General features: G+C 42.7%; 1 protein-coding gene across 1 annotated transcript; it reads right to left on the bottom strand.

Moving 5' to 3' along the window:
* Positions 1-1494: 1494 nt before the first annotated feature.
* Positions 1495-21471, bottom strand: Wrnip1 (WRN helicase interacting protein 1). Its single transcript, XM_032884594.1, has 7 exons — positions 20454-21471; positions 17973-18164; positions 16525-16766; positions 7510-7739; positions 3735-3890; positions 2995-3074; positions 1495-2216 (listed from the first exon to the last, which is right to left on the bottom strand). Exons 1-7 carry the CDS (start codon positions 21258-21260, stop codon positions 1941-1943), a joined length of 1983 nt encoding a protein of 660 aa, XP_032740485.1. The 5' UTR covers positions 21261-21471; the 3' UTR covers positions 1495-1940.
* Between the last annotated feature and the right edge of the window lie 2814 nt (positions 21472-24285).

Raw genomic sequence — 24285 nt, 5'->3', positions numbered from 1 at the left:
GGTATTGGTACAGACACAAGCAGGTAAATCAATAGAATAGAACTGAAGACCCAGAAATGAGGTCACTTAATCTTTGACAAAGGAGCTAAAACTATCCAAGGGAAAAAAGACAGTGTTTTCAACAAATAGTGCTGGTTCAACTGTAGGTCAGCATTTATCAGAATGCAAATCTACCCATTCTTATCTCCTTGTACAAAGTTCAAGTCAAAGTGGATCGAAGACCTCCACATAAAACCAGATACACTGAAACTAGTAGAAGAAAAAGTGGGAAAGAGCCTCGAACACATAGGCACAGGGGAAACTTTCCTGAACAGAACACCAATGGCTTATGCTCTAAGATCAAGAATGGATAAATAAACTGCATAAAACTGCAAAGGACACTGTCAATAGGACAAAACGGCAACCAACAGATTGGGAAAAGATCTTTACCAATCCTACATCCCATAGAGGGCTAATATCTAATAGATACAAAGAACTCAAGAAGTTAGACTCCAGAGAATCAAATAATGCTATTAAAAATGAGATACAGAGCTAAACAAATAATTCTGAACTAAGGAATACCAAATGGCTGAGAAGCACCTAAATAAATGTTCCAACATCCTTAGTCATCAAGGAAATGCAAATCAAAACCACCCTGAGATTCCACCTTACACCAGTCAGAATGGCTAAAATAAAAAAACTCAGGTGACAGAAAATGCTGGCCATGTTGTGAGAAAGAGGAACATTCCTCCATTGTTGGTGGGATTGCAAACTGATACAATAACTCTGATAACTGATAACTCTGGAAATCAGTCTAGCGGTTCCTCAGAAAATTGGACATAGTACTACCTGAGGACCCAGCTATACCACTCCTGGACATATACCCAAAAGATATTCCAATATATATAACAAGGACATATGTTCCACTATGTTCATAGCAGCATTATTTATAATAGCCAGAAGATGGAAAAAACCCTGATGTCCTTCAACAGAGGAATAGATACAGAAAATGTGGTACATTTACACAGTGGAGTACTATTTGAGATATAACTGAGAAGAACTAGCATCTAGTCCAAAGGCAGCAAGTCAAGTGATGATGGCATAGCTTCAGGAAACAAAAAGTAAAGCAAGAAACTAGGTTTACAAACAGGGCTACATGTAAATAAGGCCTACTGGTCTTGGCCGGAATGTGCTAGGAATGCTAGTCTCTCACAGGCCACACAGAGCTACATAGTGTAGTCCTTTAAAACTAAAATGAGTGGGGTGTAGTGGCATACTCCTGTATAATCCCAGCACCAAAGAGGTGAGGGGAAAGGACAAGTTAAGGGCAGTCTGGGCTACATAGTGAGATCCTCCAAAGGGGGGAGCAAAACTAATTTTCAGAAAAATTCCCTACCTCCCCAATCTTCTCACCTATGGTCTTTGCACATTCTCTGTATCCAGTTCTTGAAACGAAACAGTGGCAGACACTGGTGCCACCACCCCAAGAAGGAGGAGCACTGGAGAACTGAAGAGTACTTTGAAATAGTTTTATTGGCTCATAAGACCTTTGCATATAAAAAAAATACCCAAATCACTATGCAGTATTAAATCACAATTACATTTTCTCTTACCAATTGTAACTACCCAGAATATACATTTTTTAAAAGAAAAAAAAGCCTACTGAACAGAATTTTGAAATGACATTATGACTTAAATACTATGACAAAATAGATAATTCCTTATAACATTAATTGCACAAAGCTGCCAGGTATTTTCATAAGCATAATCATTGCACAGAGTGCAAATGAACACAATTTCAATGGTACACATTTAGCTGAAGTAACCACCTCCATCTATGGAACCCTTAGTTTCTGGCACAAAATGTTGGTCTATTTTAACTTTCCCCAGGCAACCAACTCCAAGATCCAGTGACTTTTGGCCTTCCTCAAGATACAAGCATCCTACTCATGGCCCACGAGTCAACACCGCCTCTGCTTGAAGAAGTCAACTCCTCTCAGTTCCTCAGGCAGGTAGTCCTGGTCCACGGGCTCACTGTACATGGGGTTATACTTGTAGCCTTTGCCATAACCCAAATCCTTCATCAGCCTGGTGGGCGCATTCCTTAGGTGCAGGGGTACAGGAGGCAGGGGCCCCTGGTGGCTCCGCAGACAGGCTTTTACATTGTTATAGGCACTGTACACCTCAATGGACTTTGGGGCTCTGGCAAAATACACCACACACTGGGCCAGAAGCACCTAGGACACAGATGGGTACATGTCACCACAAAGTTTCTGTATGGCAGAGTACTTTATGATTCCTCCTAGTTAACCCTCAGATGATTCCTGTACTTGCTTGTTTTTTAAATTAACTTTTATAGTCCCTTTTCACTTAGTCTGGACAATTAATAACAATGGTGAAAGTATCATGAGGTGAGAGGGGAACTAGAATAATACTTCTCATTTAACATAAGAACTTCTCACTAAACCAATTCTTTCTTAAGCCCTGATTCATAAAGCAGATGACGAGGAAGCTGTCCTGCATGGAGGTGAAGCCACTGCTTCCTGTTCCCAGAAAGCTTAGAACACTTTTGTGCCTCAGGACTTCCAAAGACAGTGTGGAAGCACAGTCTTGTTTCTCGTGACAGTCCTATACTTTCAGTCACTTGGAGGCCGAGGCAGGAAGTTCTTAGTTCAAGGCCTGCTTGGGCTAGAGAATGGGTTTAAGGACTATTTTGAACAATAAGACCCTGTTTAGAAAGTTAAAACAGGGCTGTGGATAGTACTGTGGTGGAAGACTTAACTAACACATGCGAGCTCTGGGTCCAAGCCCCAATATTACAAAACCAAAGCCAAACCACAATTTGATGAGACAGGGAAGTTCTCATCTCTCTAAGAGGCTAAGATTCTACATAACAAAGTTCAAAAACTGAGCAGCTTGTTTAGTGGGCCTAACATACCTGTGATGAAGGCTAGACTTATAAAAGACAGGGCACAGCACAAAGAAGATTTGCAAAGACCTGAGCTGGTGTCTTACCTCACACTCGGGCATGCCTATAAAGTGACAGCCTTGGTAGGCAGCAACCGCTTGGGCTAATGCTGACGGATCTGCCAGACCTATCACACAATAAGAGACAAAGCGAAGTTTAAGTCACAGGACACCCTTATTCTGACGTCAGTGTGCTGCTGAAACCAGCAACCACTACTGCATGTAGACTGAGGGATAAAACATCCAGCACAATTATACCAATTTACCTCTGATTTCCAAGCACATTACATTTATAACAGTCATTACTGTTTATTGAGTTACCTTTGGTATCAAAAATGGCCACTTGTGGAAAAATACATTCCAGTAGAAAAAACAAAGAGACTAAATATGACGGACAGAAAGTGCAAAGGCCATGAAGGCATTCATAAGAATGGATGGATGAAAACACAGTATCTACAAAAAGAAAAGGAAAACTTTCCTAATCTTTGTCTTGAATGGTGTCCAGAACCTCCCATTTCTACCTCAAGAATTAATGAATAACAACCTTAACATCTGGTTGCAAAGCAAATCAAAAATATACATATATATCGGTGTTTTGAAAGATCTTGAGATCATCTCCAAAGACGCACAAACCGTGACTCTGTAAACAGTCAGACATATGCACATGGAGTAACCGACCACTGAGCTCATGTCAAGTCTTTCCTTCCTGCCTATTCTGCATGCTATGACTTTATAGTAAGCACACCCCTCTCAGAACCCCCACCCAACACAGACTCTTCTTCACTCACCAATGTCCTCGCTGGCAAACCTTACCAGCCTCCTGGCCACATAGAGTGGGTCCTCACCTCCCTCAAGCATCCGGGCCAGCCAATACAGGGAAGCATTCTGGTCAGAGCCACGCATAGCCTTGTGTAGGGCAGAGATGCAGTTGTAGTGCTCTTCTCCTGTGCACAGAACAACAGTCACATGGCTGCCTTGTATGCCTACCCAACATACAAAGCAGCACTAAAACAGGCCCCAGTTGTGCTGGGGAAGGTAGGCGTGACAGCTGCCCTCCAGCTACAGTCAGTGGGGTGAAACCTGAATAACCCCAGAATTCATTCATGGCTCCATGCCTGTTTCATAGCAGTCCTATTCAGAGGAGAAACTCCTGATGGTTATACACACAGAGGACACTTAGACATAGAGGCTGGCAAAGGGAAGGGAGGAGACAGGCACTCTTAAGGGTGATCTTTATCACAGTGGATTGTCAGAGACAAGAGAGGTGGGAGAGAGATTCCCATGTCCTGGTTCCATCTCCTGCCCACACAGAATCTATTTGAGTAAAACTGACTGGGTCTGGTCATAGTCATCAGGGTTAAGAGAAAGTGGCAAGGACAGCTGATAGAGCCCATTTGTTCCTCAGTGTCATTTCCAGTTGACATGCTGATATCCAAAACCCATGGTCATTACACTGTAGACTGTGGGTGACATTTGTAAAGCAGGATCTTAGGGTACTGGCAAATGAACTAATGGCTCAAAGCACTGTGGCTCCATCCTCACCATTTGGCCTCAGTCCATTTTTAATTCTAGATTCACAAGCAAACGGATTAGCTAAGTATACTTTAGAAAAAACAGGTAAGAACAGGGAATAATAGCTAAACAATAATCAAAAATAAGCAGTGCTCCCTACACATGTCCATGCCTTCTAACCATTCTCTTTGTAAGTTTAAGGACATGACAGCTGAGAGGGCAAGTCCTCTAGTCCTAAGTCCTTCCAGAGAAGCACCTGCTCTGTAGACATCATGAGCTACATCAACAATGCGACAGTGCTCTGATGGGCAGAGCACTCTGGCTCCAGGAACAAATCCTAGCAGCTGCTAAGATGACATTTGGTCTTCAAATAGAGTGACAAGAAACTGGTCTACAAAGGGTAAGTATCTAATAGGCTGATTGCAGGGCCTCCAAAACTTCAATTCCTAAGGAAATCTAGGTCAGGTCAATGACATGAATCTAGTTATTAAACTTTATGAATAAGCTGTGTCCCCTACCTGGGGTTTGTCTAGTGAAGTGAGCCATGAACCCTGGCTAGAAGTGTCCTGGGTGATCTACATGGCTATGGCCTGTTTTGCCTCTTTGGTTTGGACACTTTGAACCCTGATCTCTCAACAGAGTGGAGCAACCACCTCTAGTCCCCAAACCTATTAATCCTATACTCTGTAACACAGGTTACTCATCTTACTGACTTAACAAAAGAGGTAATCCAATTATACGTGATCTACATCACAGGCTCTAGCCCGAGGTAGTTTGGACCTGAACTTCAAACTCACCAGCAATGCAGACTTTAGCAAGTTCTCCATGCCTTGGGATTCACACTGGGTAAAATGTGGTTGTTGTAAACACACAGGCCTTGTGCAGAACAAACAGTAAGGAAGAACTAAACCTGTTAGTATTAATTACTAGCCTACAGAATAGCCTAATATAGTCACTTTTGATTTTATTATATGCAGCTTGAGAATTGAAGAGTTCGTATTAACCTTAAAGCATGAGATCAATGCAGGGCAGACCACTTGTTCTCACTCAGAAATATCTTCACTATGGTGTATAAACATCTGAACCTCTTACTGGATACTAGGGAATAACTGTGTAGTTTGTGACATTAAAAGAAATTAATAATACAAAGCCTTTAATGGTAGTTTTATGTTTGTATTTGTCACATCAAAGTAATAAAAAACTCCAAGAGTCTAAGCTAACACATTTACAGGACAATGGTTCTACAATTCTTATTTCTGGAGCAACTGTAAAAGTACATTTCTTGAGAATGTGAATTATATTTATGTGTGTCTGATGATCCCCTGTGGAACAGACATGCTGGTGTGGATGGGCAGTGCAAGCACATTAATATAGGAGGGCATGACGTATGGGTCCTCATGGCTGTGCTACCAAGCCAAATATCTTCCACTGCCTTCAGCTCCTCCTGGAGCAGAAAAGGGCTAGTAAGAAAGTGCTCCCTTATATAGTTCCCTAGGGCTGAACACCTCCAAGTGTCTCTTCTCTGTAACATGGTCTGGATAGAGTAGCTTAGTGACTCCATGAGGTAGGCATGGGGGTATATGCAGGCAGTGAGGCTATATATCTTCTTGGGAAATAGATAAGGCTGAATTTTAGGATCAGTTTTAGCATATGCTTTGTGAACTGAGATGAGTTTTATATAAATTAGGGATAATATTAATAAGCTACTTTCTAAGGTTGTTTTGGAAATCTAAAAAAAAGCATTCAAAAGATCATTAATGTCCTATAATTTTGACTAGTAGCCTGATAAATATGAAAGATGGTAGAGTCAAAGAAAAGGGTCTTCTGGGATGTTCACAAGGGGAGATAAAGATCATTGCTACTGGACCTCCAGAAAAAGAAAAAGGTGGGCAAGAATCTGCTCACTTCTGAAAAATGTTCCCTTTGCTCTTATCTCGTGTTAGTATTTGGCTAAAAGCAAAGTAGGGTGCTATGCCTAGATGCTTTACTTCCCAGGCTTCTCAAGGACAAGACATTCAAGACAGAGCATGGAAAAAGGCCGCTGGCTGGGCACATGCTCAGCACAACACAAATGGGACAGGGGTGACCAATGTGTTCTCAGCACTATTTACATCACACACTATTATCAGCTAGGGATGCTTTGGTCACTCAGGATGGATAGCCAGCCAGCTCACGCATGAAAAGCAGTGGCAGAACCAGAGTCACTCCGCAGCCCCCACACCCAATGCTCTAGCCTGTAAGGAGAACTCTCATCATTAAGAAATACCAGGCACAGTCATTGTGAGACCGAGAAGGTTCAATTATCAGCTCCTTTTTCTGGCAGGACTTTTAAAGGCATGGACATTCCACTCCATAGTTATGCAATATGATACTATTCAGAGTCACACAAATGTTCTAGACCAGAGGTTAGCTTAATCTACAGTAAGCCATCTTCATTTCTACCTTTCCTGAGAAGTTACAAAGATGCTGTGCTTATGATATTTAATACTACCAGCTCACAGATTTAATAAGAGCTCGGTTATCTGTCATCTATAAACATGTGTCTATGCAAACAAAAAAAAATTAAAAATTTCAAAGCTATTATGAAAAGAAACTATCAAAATCTTTATAAACTCATCTTCTAGACTAAAAATGGAGGATTTTAATTCTACAATAAACCAGTAAGTCTTTTCTGCCTTACTGACTGTGTAAGTGATCACAAGAATTACTGTCATCTGAATTCATGGCCTTTCAAACTGCCATGTTCTCCCATGTGCTAGCAGACAACAAGGGGACTTCTATAACTATCAACCTTACAAGATGAAGGGGAAGCCTCCTATTTCATACAGCCAAGCTATTCTCAATTCTTATCAAGACAGCTTGTTTTATGCCTGTTCAAAAAGACCAGCCCTGTGTAGGAGGCTTACTTCCATTGTAATATGCAGATCAAATTGGGCATCTGGAGCAAGCTTTGGACCTGGATGAAGGTCAGGAGGTGGGGTGTGGGGGAGGGAATGAGCCTGGGCACATTTATTCCTGCACTTCTACCTTTCCCATAGTTCAACTCCTCACCTGCTCGGTCATATAAAATGTGGGACCGCTGTAGACCTTCTTTCACATCATTCTCAGTGATCAGAACTCGACTAGGAGAATAGGTTTGGCCGCTCTTCTTACAAAACATCTTTCTAGAGCTTAACCTGGCCAGCACTGCCAGTTGCAGTCCATTTAAGCCAGTCCGGGCATCACCATCACTGAGGTAAGCCAGAGTGTCCACTGCTTTATCTTCTATGAAGACCGAGGGCCTGCAATAGAAACCAGTGCTCGTTATCAACACATTCAAGTCACAACTTCTCGTTTGCAGCACATCTTAATTTAACTTCAGCAAAGCATTCTGGTTCAAAGGTTCTGCTACTTACTCTGAATACATGATTAACATAGATAATTAAGCATTGTCTAAATGAAGAATTGATCAAACTTAGGGTATGTCACTACACTTTACCAGACATGAGCTATAGGGTATCTCACTCTATCTCACAAGCTAAGGCTATCACAGTCTACCTCTGAGCCAGAGGACCTGAGAGTCTATCACAGTCTATCTCTGAGCCACAGAGGACCTCACTATACAAGTTAATCTATACAGGCTTATACAATGCAATATACCAAATGCTACGCAAAATCACTGTTGACAAGTGGTCTGTCTGTTTCTAGCCTATAGAATCATGAAAACTACTAGACATGCTAGCACTTCACCACAGTGTATAGAAAGCCTGGGTCAAGGGTAAGCCACATCTGATGACACAGGAATATTAGGATCACCTTTCACATGGGGTAAAGACAGCATCACATTTCTTTAATCAGAAAGCCCAAATCCCTCATCTTACAAACAAACAAGGATCTCAATTACTCTGGCATGGCAGACCAAAGAATAACAGGTCTTTGGAATTTGGGCCATGGCATTCTTGGATGGCAGTATGCCACTTTCTGCTGGTATTAATCATATAAATCTTCCCGGTGTAATGAAGAGTATCTGGTACTTCCCACTATCCTGGAAACTGAGAGAGGACTCTCACAGAACTTGAGCAAGTCGCCTAACCTTTTAGGACTGAAATTCAAAATAACATTTATTCATTTACATTCTTTGAGGCATAGTCTCTCTATGCAGCCCAATGAATGCAGCCTAACTTAGCAATCCTTCTACCTGATTCTCAGCAGAGGACTTAGGGACTTCTGTCATATTTTCCTGACACAATCCCACTTCTAAGTTCAGGCCTTCATAAAGAAGGTCAAACTATGATTACCATTAAAGGCTGATTTAATAAAATTTCTCTTCCCAACCTAGTTAGCCATCTAACACATATTATTTAGGATATCTTTAATTGAGTGGCTAATTCTATTTTTTGAAGGAAAAATATATATTTTTTCAATGTATAGTTTATTCATGTCATTTCCAGTCTTCAGTCAAAATTATTTATGGGAACACTGAGTCCTGGCCACAGATGTCCAAATGAACTACCTGGAAAACAGTGTACAGTAAACTGGGCTGGGCTAAGAAAGGGTCTTGAAGGGGAAAGGATCCAGCCCATCTGCTGAAGTTAACACCCACCCACCCACAGAAGTAATGTCTAATGTTTTAAAAACAGCCTCAGGGAAGGGAGATGGGAGAACTAGAAACAACAATAAACCCACCAAATTTTATTTGAAAAAAAGCCATAATGAAACTTAATCCTTTGTATGGTAATAAATTTCAAAAAATGACATTCTTTTCTTTACCTAAGTTATCTTAGATTTCTGGCTACTCATTATGGTCTTAGGGTTTCTACTGCTGTGACTAAACACCATGATCAAACGCAGGAGGAAAGGGTTTATTTCATCTTACAGTTCTAAGTAACAGTCCATCCCTGAGGAAACTCAGGGCAGCAACTCAAGGCAAGAACTGAAACAGCAGCCATGAAGGAAGGCTGCTTATTGGCTTGTTGGCCATGGTTCCCTCAGGCCTGCTTTCTTATACAACTGAGGACCAACTGCCCAGGGTACCTTCGCCTCCCATGGGCTGGGCCCTCCCCACCTATCATTAATTAAGAAAATACAGGCTTGCCTAGAGGCAATGTGGATGCAGACATTACCTCCATTGAAGTTCTCTCTTCCCAAACGACTCCAGTGTGTAAGTTGACAAAAAAGCAAAAACACCACAGTTCTCATCATGTAACTTTCTAACACTGCTTTCTTCGCAGACCCTTGAGGACCACCTGAGCCCCACAGCTCTGGTGAATTGCCTTTTTCCTTTCTAATGGCAGCTCCAACCAGCAGACACTTCACCAGAAGATTCACCACACATCTAGACTACACCATTAGCATTCTGTAGAGCCTAGGAAACATTTATAACTAGAGATAGGATTTTCTGGAAGATGAATTAAAAAAAAAATCAAAAAGCACATACAAAACAAAATAAGAAAGGACCAGAACCAGAGAGGGACCTGAGCAGGAAGTGCATGCCAGGAAGGCAATGGAATAAACAAAACTGCCTGAATACCTCCGGTTTGCCTTGGAATAAAACCAACATCTTCTGCTTCCTAGCAACACAAAAATTGTGAGCTTTAAACCATGAGGTATGCTACTGACCTCTATTCTCATTGAGTATAGTATTTGAGAATGTTATTTTTTTTTTAATTATTTTTATTATCCTACAGAGATAGCATTCAAGGCCAGAAGAGGTGGGAGGTCTATCATTCTGTTGTAGTCCCAGTACCTGGCAGATAACAGGCATTCCAAATTTGTGTAATGAGTGGATTAATTTGGCTTTCTTACCATCTCAGGGTGAGACAATATTTTCTTTAAAAATATGTCATTTGTTAATTTTCCTTTATGATTCAACCAGCCATTTACAGTATAGCTAGTTTTTAAAACACTATTGGGATCAGAACTCATTTCTAAAGCAAATACATGTTATATTGAATACACACACACACACAAAATCAAAAGATAGAAGCACATAGTCTGGTCTTTAAAATTAACACTGTGGTCTATGCCCCTTCTATGAGTGTGTACTTCAAAGATTTATAAATAGCACACTGTAACTAGAGCTTCAAAAGTGGACATGGGGTTTATCCTCTTGGGAAAATTAAGCCACTCCCTTAAACATTAGACTCTTAACCACTGTGTGTGCACGCGTGTGTACATACATGTGTGTACTGGTACATGTGGAGGTCTGAGGCTGATACCCAGTATATTCTTCAATTGCTATCTATTCTGAACCCAGAGCTTGCCTATGGAGCTAACGTAGCTAACTGTCACTCCAGGTTCTAATGCAGAGGTCTTCTACTGTTCCTGTTTGCAGTCAACAGAGTGACCACTCCTTCTTCCCTTTATATATGACTCATACTTGCAACTTTACCCCTGTCAGAGTATTGTGAAAACAGAATAAATCTGTCAGCAACTCTGTCCAAATAGTAAGAGGGGCTGTGCTGATAGCACCCAAGGGACATAAGCAAAGCACGGATGAAAGTCCCCACTTAAGAATGCTGGGCAGGAATTTCCCAGGTTCTACCCATCATTCAGTTATGTCCCAAACTCCTGCTTCTTCTGTAAACTGTGAAGAGTAATGACATGAGGTGAATTAAAATACTCTGGGAGCAGTAAAGATGACCCAGCAGGTAAAGGTAGACAGTGTACAAGCTTGGAGACCTGAGATCAATTCTGAGAACCTACATAAAGAACCAACTTCACAAGGTTGTTGTCTGACCTCCCGAATATGCTCCATGATACACATGTACTTGCTCATAAACATCATAACAAACGCGTCTTGTGTGTACACACACACACACACACACACACACACACACACACACACACACACACACACACACACACAAATTTAAGGTTAGAGAGAAGACTCAGTGAGTAAGAGCATGTAATACTCTTGCAGAGGACCCAAGTCCAGTTCCTAGAACCAATGTGGTGCAGCTCACAACCATCTTTAACTCTGGCTCTAAGAACTCTTATGTCTGGTTCCAACTAATCTCTTCTAGCACCCACATACCCACACACTGCACAAGCCCACACAGTGACATATTGATACTATTAATAATAATAACAACAATAAACTTTAAAAAATAAAATGTCCTATAATTGAATGAGGGAGGTAATAATTCATACTGAGAATTATAAAATAGAAGCCAGTGAGATGGCTCAGTGGGCACATGTGCTTGCTGCTAAGCCAAACTGTCTGAATTCTATCCCTGGAATCCACATAGAAGGAGAGAACTGATTCTAAGAAGTCTGTCCTTCCTACACACATACATGCACAAGAAGGAAGGGGCATGTTTCAACTTGGAAAGAAACTTCAAAAGTTAAAGAAAAGTAATTGAGAGCAAATTCTACTTTGGGAAAAGAATGACCAAAATTTCATAGTATCCTGCAATAAAATAATAAACAGCAAGTTATATTGTGATGAGGTCATACACAGGGACTAGTAGGATGCCTGAGTGGCTAAATAATTTGCTGTTATGCCTGAATTCATATGGTAAAAGGAATAAACCAATTAATGTAAGTTGTCCTCTGACCTCCACATGCATTACATGGCATACATGCAGCAAAACCCACACTCAAAATAAGTGAAAAATAAAATAAAGAAGTAATATGACCAGGGCAGTAGCCCATGAATTTAAACCCAGGAGGGAGAGGCAGGCAGTATTGAGCTCCAGGCCATCCTGGTCTACAAAGTCAGGACAGCCAGGGTAACACAGTGAGAGCTTTTTTTTTCTTTAAAAACAAACAAACGGGGTTGGGATTTAGCTCAATGGTAGAGCACTTGCCTAGCAAGCTCAAGGCCCTGGGTTCGGTCCCCAGTTCAGAAAAAAAATAAAAAAAAATAAAAAAATAAAAACAAACAAACAAACACTAACAAAGACCTAAAAGTGTTTGTAATAAGGAAAAACTGGCTAAAACAAATGCATTTGAAAATGTATTTTTGGTTAACAAGATGCAGGGGTAAAAGACTTAGGACCTAGCTTCTCCAACTAAAAAAAAAAGTTTTGATTGTAGTAGAATACAGGAAACTCCCTCATCTCTTCTAGAGGCCTGAACTCTTTCACACATTAGTTTTGGGGATTTTTTCAAAACATGATACTAGAAAGTAAAATTGCTTGTAACTTCATGGAAGAATCAAAGAAGCCAGCCTGGCTCACTGAATAAAAGAAGCCAGAGCCTGAAATGAAGTATCTGTAAAGGTGCACTTAAGTGACACATGGCTAGCTAGTCAGCTGTCTAACTGGACTCAAGATGCCTGGTTTGAACTATAGACCCTAGAATGACCTTATTTACATCGTCTTTCCTCTTCTCCTGAGTGCTAGAATATAGACATATGTAGCCATGCCCAGGTTTTTCAGCGCTGGGAATCAAACCCAGGACTTCATGCACACTAGAAAAGCACTGTACCAACTGAGTTCCATCCGCAGTTCTAAGACTTCCAATATTTCTGTATTGTCATTCATCAGTATTTAAGTTTCAGTTAGTGTATATCCTCTGTGTTGTTTTAGACAAACCACATTCATCTCATTAAGCAAATAAGTTTCATCTTTAGTGAAAAAATTACATGTACAGTAAATAAGTGTTTTAAAATAATTTTAGCCAGGCAGTGGTGGTTAATATCTTTAATCCCAGAACTTGGGAAGCAGAGGCAGGTGGATCTTTAAACCACCTTCGAGACCATCCTGGACAGAGGGCTACCCAGAGAAACCCCATTTTGAAAAACAAAAGCATAGCCAAGATCATCATCATCACCACCATCATTATCATAAGTTTATGAATCATCAGACATCAAAGTTTGACTTTTATACCTCTCTTAGATACTTGGGGTCACACACGCTCTTGGAAAACAGGGTCTCCTCTATTATACCAAGTTTATGGAGCTCTCTGTACAGACAACATAGCAGAGTACTGCAAGCTCTTTGCTCCTCTGGGTTTCACCACACGACACACTCTCTACAGGCACAGAAAGGCACTTTTTAACATGCATAATACCTAGGAGCCAACATCTAGCATATGCAGGACTTTTAATGCCTCAGGAATGCTGAGATTAAAGGCCTAAGGAATTTTCTTTTTAAGAGCATGCAGGCTGGGGTGGAGATAGGTAGAGCTTAGTGGCTGAGCAACTGAAAAGATCTGGATATGAACCCCAGCACCAAAACAAGCAAGAAGAAACTGAATACTTCTGTGCTGCTGTACTGGAGACACTGTGTGTGAGAACCTGGATTTGCAAATGCAGTCAGGTGGCATAAGCATCACCTGGAGTAGTCAGTCCTAGATGCTGTACCTGCCACCTCATGCACAGCCTTCCACAGTCTAGCATTTCTCTGTGCATGTTCTAGTTTTGGTACCTAGAGCACCAAAATATACCACATCAACACAAATGCACACTCAGCATTGCCAGAGGAATCAATGGCTGGGTCTGAGTCTCCTCTTCTACTAGATCAGTGTAACCCACCTGACTGATGTGTAAGAAGGAAAGCACAGGAAGTCAAAAATGACGCCCGGCAATGGAAGTGGCAGCTATTTCTTTCAGGAAGTCACCTAAACTGTGTGTTTTTCTGTGATCTATGATATCTCCTAACTTGTCAGTCATCAACTGTGCTAAGGTCAATACTTTACTGTGTTTACAGCAGATAAAAAGGGATACTTTACTAAAGAAAAAGGTTCTCATACCTGAGCAATTATCTCCTCTGAAGGACAACCCTGAAGAATTAAGCCATGTCTTTCGGGTTTTTTTTGTTTTGTTTTTTTGTTTGTTTGTTTTTTTGTTTGTTTTTTTTTTTTCCGGAGCTGTGGACCGAACCCAGGGCCTTGCGCTTCCTAGGCAAGCGCTCTACCACTGAGCTAAATCCCCAACAAGCCATGTCTTTCACATTAAAAGTTAGAATTTATTCATGCCTTAACCAATCACCACGCTCATAAGGCATGACTGACAGGGTGATGGGATATAAACAAGGACAACTTTCCATTTTGTTAGTGTTCCCAGGAAGGTGGAGGACAGAAGCAAGCAGTAAAGAAAGGAAGCCATAACTAGGGTCAGCTCTAAACAAATGTCAGAGGAAACACAGTGAGTCATTTTGGATATGGGAGGTATGCACTGACTACAATGCCCTTTTAGCAGGTCTGTATCTCTATGAGACCTTAATTCTACTGATCTCCTCATACTTTATGTGCCTGCAAATCATCTGGAAATCTCTTAAAGCACCGAAACCCTCCTCGTTTGGACGAGCTCCACAATTCTATTGATCTCAGTTCAATCATGGCAAAGCAGTGAATAGGAAGCCGGGAAGAGCAGGAATAACTCAGACCCATGGAATGACATGAAATAAAAGTGACCCTGAATAAGAAGCACATGATCTTACAGACAAATTACAACCAACATATAGGAGTGTTTCCTAAAGCTTAGGCAATTTTCTTTTTTGCTTCTCTCATTTCAATTTGCCTGTACCACATGCTGTCATGAGTCCACAGCTGACTCATGGATTCTCTACAGCCTAAAATTCTATCAATCAAACAGAAAAAAAAAAAAAAGACTCTTTTAATGTGTTTTTACTAAGCATGTGCAGATCTTTTCTCCTTGTCCCTAGCCCCTAAACAATAAAGAGTAACAGCTATTTTATAGCATTTGTATCATATTTGGACATTATATTTTAAGGAAGATAGCAGCACAGCTCATCTCTCTGTCATGAGCAAGGTACTGAGTTGACAGCAAAAAGAAAAAGTTAAAAACTAAAAATCACTAATCAGAATTTGAAGGCTATGGGAGAATATGTGTAGATTTAAGTAAACACTGCATCTTTTTATATAGCATACATAAGTATCTGCATATTTATTTGTAAGGCGTCCTTGAACTAACCCCCAAAAAGACGGAGAAAAGACTATAGTAGATACCTGAGACCCAGCCCACAAGGGCCCCTGATATAATAACATTGGTCAGACAACAGCAGGTCCCAAACTTTTTTCCAAGCCACACTCCTAATGGCCATTCCATAACTGTATACTACAATGAAACAACTTCATTCTGCCCAGGGATCCTTGGTCAAATATAGGCAATTTTTTAAATGAAGCACGGTGGTAGTACTCGTCCTAAATATAAGACAAAATCAAATGGGAGAATCCAGACACATAGGGAGAAACTGTTGAAACCTAAAACCTGAGAGTACAGCTATGCCTTGTACTTTAATCCTCACTGAAAAGTGGCCCCAGAACTTGGCCTTGGAGCAAGCACAAGCAGCTGTCTGGCCCACATGATGAGGAGGTGGGCAATGGTTTCTCCTCAGACCACATTATGTTCTACTGCATTATTTCAGCCAGCACATGAACAAATGACTTCTGAACAACATCTCTAACAATAAAGAAAAACATCTGACCCACGAAATCAAATGAACTAGCCACAAGAAAGGCTACAGGGTGGTCATGATGCAGAGGTAGTCAACAAAAGGAAAGAGACAGCCTCTTCAGTCTGTCACTTTCAGAACGTGTCACTTTCAGTTACACTTCATTACTTTTATGGAAATGAGTTTTGGAATTTACAAAATGTTTTAAGGAATAGTATGGATAGAGTTACATAGCTTTTCCTCGATACTTTGAAAATTACAGTGGGGGAGGGACAAAAAGAAATCTGAATCTAACACAAATCTCCAAAGATTTGTAAATTAATTTTAGAAGTATATATCTATTTCTATTTAATGAGTGGCTTCAAGCCACTTTAAAATAAGGCTTCCTATAGTCTGTCTAAACCTTTAAAATAAGTGAGTGAGGAAAAAGCATGAAGCACAAAAGCAAATGTCCAGGTTACTACAATAGCAAAGCAATACTAAAGCTCAAAGACGCAGACACACCTATCAGTAGCCACAAGATGCACCTTAAGAAAAGGGAATCTAAGGGAGGTCCTGCAGGAGGATTAAGCACTTCCCTGCTCCTTCGTTTTCCTCACAGGCAGACCAACAGCTCTTCGTTGCCTCTACCCTTCCACTCCCTAAGGCCCAGCCCTCTCTGGCCCTCTGCCAAGAGATTCTCAGGGAAGTGTGGGCACCCAGGGGCTGCACACAATCTACTTACTCAGAGCTGCAGTTGCTGCTGTGGCTCAGAGGGTCAGTAGGACGGCTAGAGTCTAGCACATGGATTCCCAGTGAGTTGATTGCTCTCATTAAAATCGTCACCATTGCCTCTACTGGAAGTTTCTCAAGAACAATTACCCGACAGCGGCTCAGAAGTGCAGTGTTGACTTGGAAGGAAGGATTCTCAGTGGTTGCACCAATCAGCGTGATCGTCCCACATTCCACGTGAGGAAGGAAAGTGTCCTAATCATGGGAGGGAAAGAGAAGAAAGTGATTCCACTCAACAGCCACAGGCAGAATCCTACGTAAGTTGTCTGTCTACTCCTTTGTTTTCTAACCTTTCCTTTTCAGGATACTCATCAGTTTTAGACAGTTCAATTTCAAGAATATCTTTCTGGGTTAGTATATGTAATGTGCAACTCCTGGGTGCCAGTGTCTAACGTGGTCCCTTGCTGGAAAAATATGGTATTTGTCAAGTACAATTCCAAGAGTTTCAACATGAACTAACTCTTGGCTACCCGATGCTGAACTAGTACATAGTACATACATCTGCAACATCAGCTTTTTACAGATCACTGTTGATATTTCTAAAATGTGCTTCCCTTACAATGTTCTTCTCCAAAAATGTTACTGTTCTTAACAAACTGGTGGATATACAACCAGCAGGCATTGTCTGAAGGGGAAACGCCAGCCCCTGATCCACATTTAAGCCAATCTGGCACAACTCTAGTGTTGTTATACTCAAAAAGATTCAAATCTGGAGGAAAAGGGTTTATTAGTGTTGGGAAATATTTCCACCTATAATTTAAAAGCTGCAACAATGTAAATCAAAGAAAAGAGTATGCCTGAGAAAGTTTTTTTTTTCTGTTTAGCTATTTCAAAAATAAGTTTTATTTATAAAAACAAACTACCGTTTTCTTTCTTTAGAAAGAAAGGGCTTAAAATGGAGCATTATCTTACAATTAATTCTACCTTAACAAGAACTAGAAGGCACAGAAAAAAATTCTGAACATAAAATACTGGGGAAAGAAAAAACCCTAGCTTTGGAGGGCAGGGCACAGAGGTAGAATTCAGGGTTTTCATAAGTTAGAGAAGTGCTTTTTACCCCAGTCTTAAATAATGATCTTTAGATTGAGTTCAATTGGTTACAATGTCTTTTTAGATTAAAAGGCTCTAAAAGTTGGAAAATGGATCAAAAGAACCTTTTCTTCTATGGACAGCTCAGAGATATGACAAATTATTTCATTTACCAGAGGGAGAAAGCATTCTCTTGTCATCTAAAAATACTTTAAAGAAAGAGAGGGGTTTGAGGATGGATGGCAAGCCTATGTGTCTTGAGGAAAGTTAACATTTGTTGCATTTGTATACTGTTTTATACTTTACAAAGTGATCTTACATTCTATGTATCTTATATGCATAGTGTCTAAAAACAGTAAAAGGTTAACATACCTGCTGAGATTTATTGAAACGATGAATCTCATCAATAAAAAGGATGGTTTTCCTTTTGAAAAAGCTCTTTTCATTCTGAGCTTGCTTTATGACATCCCTCACGTCATTTGTCTTGGCATTTGTTGCAGATAATGTCACAAACCTTATGCTGTGCTTCTTGCTGTTGTTGGCTATGATGTGAGCCAAGGTGGTCTAGAAAAAGATATACGAGGTTTAAAAACCTCCTCAGACTGGGCAGTGTGCACAGGTACCAAAAGCAGCATCATATTTACTTAGCCAAGCACACTGAACAGGGAAGAGTGCTGAAGCACAGGCTACATAGAATTAAACCAAAACTAAACTAAACTAAAGCATTCCAATGAAAATCGGAAGAGAGTTAAATCTGAGGCCAATTCTGACTACCCCCCATCCTCAACTCCTTTTGATTCCTTTTTGGTGGACTCTTTAAGATCTTATGAATCCCAATAAAGAACAGCAGTCTTGATTTAGCAAAGCTAGGGTGACAGCTGTGACCTCTCACCAAAGAGAAAATTCTTTCTCCTTTGGCCAAGAGTATAATGCTAAAGGCCCCAGGATAAGAGTTGATCCCAGAACCAAGCTCAAATGGGAAGCCAGCAGATTAGCTGAGAAAAGCAAAATCAACAGCTTCTGGGGGCAATAAGCAGCTAGCATATGACATGGCTACATGCCACTTCTGAACATTCACTCTAGAAGGAAATTAAAGGCAGCAATTGGATCTTATTAGTAGTTAGAAAACAAAGACTAAAGAAAACTTTTTTTAAAAAGAACTTGTTTCATGCATATGGGTGTTTTGCCTGCATGTAAGTCTGCACTATGTGTGTGCCTCTTGCCCTGGGAGGTCAGAAGAGAGGATGTCAGATCTCCTGGAAGAGGGCACCTGGTCCCCTGGAACTGCAGTTACAGGTGGTTTTGAGCCACCATGTGGGGGCTAGGAATTGAACCTGGGTCTTCTGGAAGCACAGTCTGTGCTCTTAACTACTAAGTTACCTTTCAGGTCCTCAAGAAAACTCTTAATTCAACATCTGGCACTTAGTGGGTGCTCAATAAATATTTATTTGCCATTACAAATACTACTGTTAGCGATTCAATATTAAATATGGGAAGAAAGAAAAAGAGGTTGCTTGCCAAATGACAAACTATCTAAACAGAAAGGTAGTACTTTATTTTCTGAAAGTTGTACATCTGAGTGTTAATAGACGCTGGCTGCCTATAACAAGCCCAGCTTACCTGTGCCTTTTGGAATTAGGCTCCCTTGTCATATAGGCTTGTGACTATCACCAGGTGCCTCACTGAGCAGCCTTGGCCCAGTAAATCTCTTGAATTCAACCCTCCATAACACACCACTCATCCCCCTGCAGACCTCTTCAAAGCCTACACGCATCCTTAGCTGACTATTTTCATGTTGTTACACAGATGTCAGAATTACTACCGATGCTACTGACCAAACCACTAAATCTGGGAGGAGTGGGCAAGACGCTAACAATAAGAATGCTAAACAATGCGCATGTTATTTTTGGAGGTTGGAAGGGTAGCTCGATGATGGGGTAGAGTACAAGGGTCAGGGCTTTAAAAAAAACCTTATCTGGGTACATCTGATTTTATGCTTGGCCAGAGAAAACATGTGTACAAGCAGGCACAAAAGGAATGATGTATTCCAGCAAATAAAGAGGTGTGGCTGAGAGAGGAGCTGAGAAGAAAAACAGGATAAACATCAGGAGGCTGCTTGTGAATGAAGCAGTCTGAACCACAAATTAAGAAGAGCTCTTTATATTCCCGGGCTCTTTCCTGACTGTCCATAGGACGGGGCTATCCTATGAACAGGAGTGTCACTTCATTACATTTTCTCAAGTATTCTTCCAGTGACCTGTTCTCTACACCCACGGTATCCTAACCAATCTCCTCTGGCTGTGGTTAAGATGATACACAGAGCAGGACACGAAAGCATTGATGCTTTTCTCGAGCAGCAGGCGGTATGAGAAAGTTATGGAAATGCCTGTTGAAAACGACTCACTGAAGGGAGACTTCTATTAGTTCCAAAAACCAGTTAGAATAAACCAACTAGTGGGGGAGGGGGGAAGTATAATAGAAAAAAAAATTTAATTCGTTGCTTTTCCACAACGAATGGAGCATACAAAACTGGTTTCTTCCTCAATGTTTGCAGCATGCCCTTTTGCTTTTAATTGGGTCACTAAAAATCAGGGATATGACCACAAAGATAGCTCGAATCTCAGTCCACATCTCTATATAAACCAAGAAATTCGGGCATTTTCCTTTGGAAAACGCCCAACAAGGGGTCTGGTGAACCTGGGGGAATGGCATGCTTGCTTGCCTATTACAAACTCGGCTCACGAATCAGGACCGCGCCCCCAGGCCTCCCTTTCCAGAGGACCGGTCCGGAATTCTGAGGACCGCACCCGGCTCAGAATACCTCCGCGGCCCCAGGGCAAGAGTGGCACTCACCTTACCGCAACCTGGTGGGCCCCACAGGATGAGCGAGGGGATCTCGTTGGTTTCCAATAGCGAGCGGAGCAGCGTCTCCTGCCCTACCGCCCTACTCTGCCCGATGTAGTCCTGCAGCGTATCGGGACGCATCTTATCAGCCAGTGGCTTGCCCTCCAGCATCTGTCGGATTTCTTCAGCCGGCAGTGCCCGAGGATGTGCGCGACCCGCGCTGACTCCGAACGCAGCATCGGCGGCGTCCGCATCCCAATGCCCAGGATCGTCCTCACCGTCCACGTCCGCGTCGCCATCGCCGTCCACCCCCGCCTCCTCCTCTTCCTGCGCCTCCGTCTCATCCCAGCTGCGCGGGGATGCACTGCCCGCCGCGGCTGCAGCCGCTGGCCTCTTCCCCAAACCCTTTCTAGTCGGGCTGCTGGAGCGGGCAACCGGGAAGTCCGGGATGAGGCGCGCACCGCTGGGCGTGGGCGGTGCGTCGTAGCTCTCACGGCTCTCAGTCTCGCCGCCGTCGTCACCCTCCTCGCCCTCGCCTTCGCTGCTTTCGGCCGCCGTCGGGGTGGCAGGCTGTTTCAGCGCCGAGCTCTCCGACAGTCGACGCCTCTTGGCGCCTGGTGGCGAGGGCCCCTTGGCCCGCTCCCCAGCGCGATGAGGCCCGGCCGCTGGCTCCGCGTGCCCCGCAGGGTGCAGCAGTAGGCAGCGGTCCAGGTGCGAGTTGATATGCGCGGCGGGCATCATCTGCTGGCACACTGGGCATTGCACCTGGTGCAGCTGCGACAGGAAGGGGTCGTCTTCCGGCCCGCTCACCTCCATGGTAGCAGCTGCCCTCCCTGACGCCCGTGCGACTGCACCTGCCCCTGAGAACGCGGATGCCCGCCGCTAGGCCCCGTGCCGCGCGACCCTCGCGCGGGTAGGGAGCAGGACACGCACAGGCCGAGGGAGGGCGCCGCTCATGCCTCACGTCCCGAGCTCCCGCGTCAACTCGCCTTCGGCCCGCAGCTGGCAACGCCTCGCGCGTCCTGTCGGGAAGTGTAGTCCAAAGCGGGCAGACTAGTCTGCAACCGGTTGCCCCAATCGCCGCCGGCAATTTCTCCCGTTGCACTTTGGGAAATGTAGTTCACCGGCACTCAACTAGGCTCGAGGTTTCTTCCGTCCCTGGGAAGGGCCTTTCTGTGGCGCGGCTTGGACAGGCGTGGTGCGCCTGCGCACGCCTGCTCAGTACCGGAAACAGCTGCCTTCGAGTAATGCGAAAGCTGAGGGAACTTGGGAACCTGGCTTTCCAGGATCTTAGCCTCCTGGTGCAGAACCAGAGATGGTGTCGTCAGGGAGAATATTTGTAATACAACTAAAAGGAAGTGAAAATACCACAGAGGTGCCTAGAAAACTGGAAAAAAAATCTTCGACATAAAAACACAAGCAGTTACACAGATAGACAAAAAGTTCAACTCAGAAGGCTGCTCAAGGAAATGCAAATAATGCCCCCCTTAATTTTACTCTAGGTCCTGTCACCCAAAGTATTTGCTTAAGGGTTATCTATCTCTAGCTGATATAATAGCCGTAACTGGAAAACATCATTGTATCCCATAACAAAATGATGACAAGTAGCCCTTAAAGGTATTTGCAGCAGACAGGAACAGGAAATGAGTACCGTAGACATTTATAAATTATTCTCTGGGTGTAGTGCTGTGTACCTTTAATACTGGTACTCAGGAGGCTAAGTACAAGTGGATCTCAGAGTCGGAGGCCAGCATGGCCTAGATATTGAGTTCCAAGCCAGCCAGGGCTACCTAATGAGGCCCTGTCTCAAAATTGTATTTTTACTTTTAAAAAACATTAAAAAAAAAATAAGTGTGGTAGTCTACATCTATGTATTACTGCTTATGATTTTTATTATGCCTTTCTGTAAGTCACCCCTTTTTAAAGATACAAAGGGGGCTGGAGAGAAGGCTCGGTAGTTAAGAGAACTTGCTGCACTTACAGAGGTTCCTCTTTCAGTTTGCAGCACCCACATGGTGGTTCAAAACTGTTCACTCCTTACTCCGGCCTCTAGGGGCGCTGCACCCAGGTGGTGCACAGTCATACACACAGCAGGCAAAGCATGCAAATGTAAAAGTGCTAAGTCTTTAAAAGATATTTAAACACATAAAGGTAGATTAAGAGGAGCGTGACTTGTTAAAGTGCTAAGACTGGAATTCTCAACCTCTCAAACACCTTGGGGTACCAAAAGTATCAAACTTTTATTATAATGGATTATTGTTGATAATCATAAATATGTGAAGGGAAAATGAAGACTTATGAATCTTGTCAAAAAATTAGTTTTTATTTACTTTACTACCTAACAATATACCATTGTGAGTTACTATAGAAACTTTTGATTTACTGTTTCCCCACTGAAGGTTTAATTACCTTGTGCTATGAAGTAAATTAGCAATAGTTAATGTTAAGTGAAATTACAAATTCTGTTACATACCTAAGTGTAGACATCATCTGATCCCATTCTAGTTCCCGAATAACTGACATGAAGACCTATTAAGTTTATTAACACACTGCAACCATAAGCTGAACAGGTTCTGGGCTGTTCTAACCCTCTAAGGTTACTTATACCTCATTACATGCCAATCCATGTCGATGCCCACACCGACACGGCACCGAGAACCAGGCGTAAGCCCGCGGGATTAAAGCGCGCGCGCGCGCACACACACACACACACACACACACACACACACACACACACACACACACACACGGGTTATTCGTGTTAAGAAAGAATGCCCATTCCCAAGTTGACCAGGTGGAAAAATCTAGGAAGCACAGTGGGAAACCCCGGCTCAAGACCAAACACGTGTCCCCAATTTACTAAGGAGAAATCCAGGAAGACCAGCCTAAATCTCAAAAACAAAAGACTGGGAAGACAAAAGACCATCACCCAGGTATGTCCTACCGGGCCAGACTGCTCCTTTCTTAGGAACAAAAGGCTTCCACATGCATCAGCAGGGCTCAGCAGGGGTCAAATTCTGCAAGGGACCCAGAAGGGTCTGAGAAGGGGGGGGGTGAAGCACTGCAGGGGACCCAGGAGACTCTGACAAGTCCCCCTATTTTATTTTTTTATTAAGCAAGTCCCCCTATATTAATTTTAAGCAGCACCTGTCCTAGGACACTTTGAGATATCAAGCCTCTTTCTCGTCTCTGGAAAATTCTGCCAGTCTCAGAATTTCCTGTCTTAGGCGAGGCCTAGTACCAAAGAGTTGCCCATCCTTAGCTAACTGCTTCTCGTGAAGGCTGAGCCCAATTTGGGCAGAAGGTTTGTCTCTTACCAAGGAGAACAACACCTGCTTAGTTGCTGCCCTGGACTAGGAGTGCTGTTTGCGCATGTGATAAGAAGCACAAGGGCCTTAGGGCCGAAACTCAGAGGGCCATAACACCGAGGGCCATTGTCAAGCTGCTCCTGTATTAAAATTTAGAGTTCCCAATGTCAGCAACTACTCCAGAAAGTTTACCCACTGTGCTTGCCTAACAATAGATCGGGGGAGGGGAACTCCAGACACTGCAGACACAGTGGCTGCAGCAGCAATGGCTGCTACAATCGTGGCAAAAATACGAAAGTCTTTCCCAGGACAGTTCAGGATCGGCCATTCTTCTCTGGAACAACCAGCAGGCAATGGAACCATGTCTGAGATTCGCACAACCAGGGCAGAGTTCCCCGGTCTCCAGCAGCTTCACGCAGATGGCATTCCTGTGAAGCCACAGACTGCAAAATGGCAACGCCAGTCACAGGGGCAACAGCCGCCAGGGGAATGAGGAAGAGCAAGGGTAACGGCTGGAGTCCAGTCTTCTCCGG

This window comes from Rattus rattus, chromosome 14 (assembly GCF_011064425.1).
Source record: "Rattus rattus isolate New Zealand chromosome 14, Rrattus_CSIRO_v1, whole genome shotgun sequence".
NCBI classification, from domain to species: Eukaryota; Metazoa; Chordata; class Mammalia; order Rodentia; family Muridae; genus Rattus; species Rattus rattus.
Note: the sequence above shows the minus strand (reverse complement) of the source record. Positions and strands in the feature narration are given on the sequence as shown.